The sequence below is a fragment of the Pteropus alecto genome, unplaced genomic scaffold (assembly GCF_000325575.1).
Source record: "Pteropus alecto unplaced genomic scaffold, ASM32557v1 scaffold21, whole genome shotgun sequence".
NCBI classification, from domain to species: domain Eukaryota; kingdom Metazoa; phylum Chordata; class Mammalia; order Chiroptera; family Pteropodidae; genus Pteropus; species Pteropus alecto.
The window spans coordinates 25,613,155-25,613,824 of NW_006436282.1; the positions used below are offsets into that span (position 1 = coordinate 25,613,155).

The 670-nt window shown below is 47.8% G+C and overlaps 1 protein-coding gene across 2 annotated transcripts in view; it reads left to right on the top strand.

The window, feature by feature from the left end:
* The window catches only part of ANLN (anillin actin binding protein), a 47,296-nt gene that overhangs the window by 45,347 nt on the left and 1,279 nt on the right, over nucleotides 1-670 (top strand). For both annotated transcript variants that reach the window (XM_006912065.3, XM_015589460.2), the window contains exon 24: nucleotides 642-670. This exon is cut by the window's right edge and continues 1,279 nt beyond it. In XM_006912065.3, the coding sequence (XP_006912127.1) occupies nucleotides 642-670 (29 nt within the window). The remainder of the gene's footprint in view (nucleotides 1-641) is intronic.

Sequence of the window (670 nt, forward strand, 5' to 3'; positions counted from 1 at the left end):
GGCCTGTGAGTCAGGGCAACCCTGTCTCCACCATCCTTACCTGCCCCGTCAACTACGTATTCCACTTGTGGCTAAATGTGGATGCAAAGAAGAGATTCTTAAAATGGACAGAGAGGTTGTGATAGACAAGCCTTAGGATTTTTTAGATCACTTATCGTAAATACCATGTTCTACTAATACAGTAGCACAAAAATAATGAGAGACAGTACAAAATAATATTACCTATAAAGCCATGAGCCTGTGATTCCAGCTCTTGGGGAACTCGAGTCTGGGGGATTGGGGGAGCTCCCACATTCAGGTCTGTGGGGCACTAGCTCTTGCTAGGAAGTGGCCCACACAGTGGGTGGCACACACCACCAGATTGCCCAGGCCAGGCCACCTGCGCAAAGACGGTTGCATTTTTGGTGTGGAAACTCAGTATTTACCAGATGTCATGGGTGTGAGCTATGATTCAGCGAACCAGTCCATGAGGAAATTCTGCTGTCATTGAAGAAGATGGGCTTGGTTAGCCTGCGTTCAAAGAGGGTAAAGAGGACCTCCTTTTACTGGTTCGTTTAGGCGTTTTTTTTTCCCTAGCAAGCATACGGGGAGGTATGGAGTGGGTGAAAGGGTCCTGAGCATGTGTTTGTTCGATCCTGTAGGAACTGGCTGTCAGCAGACACTAAGGAAG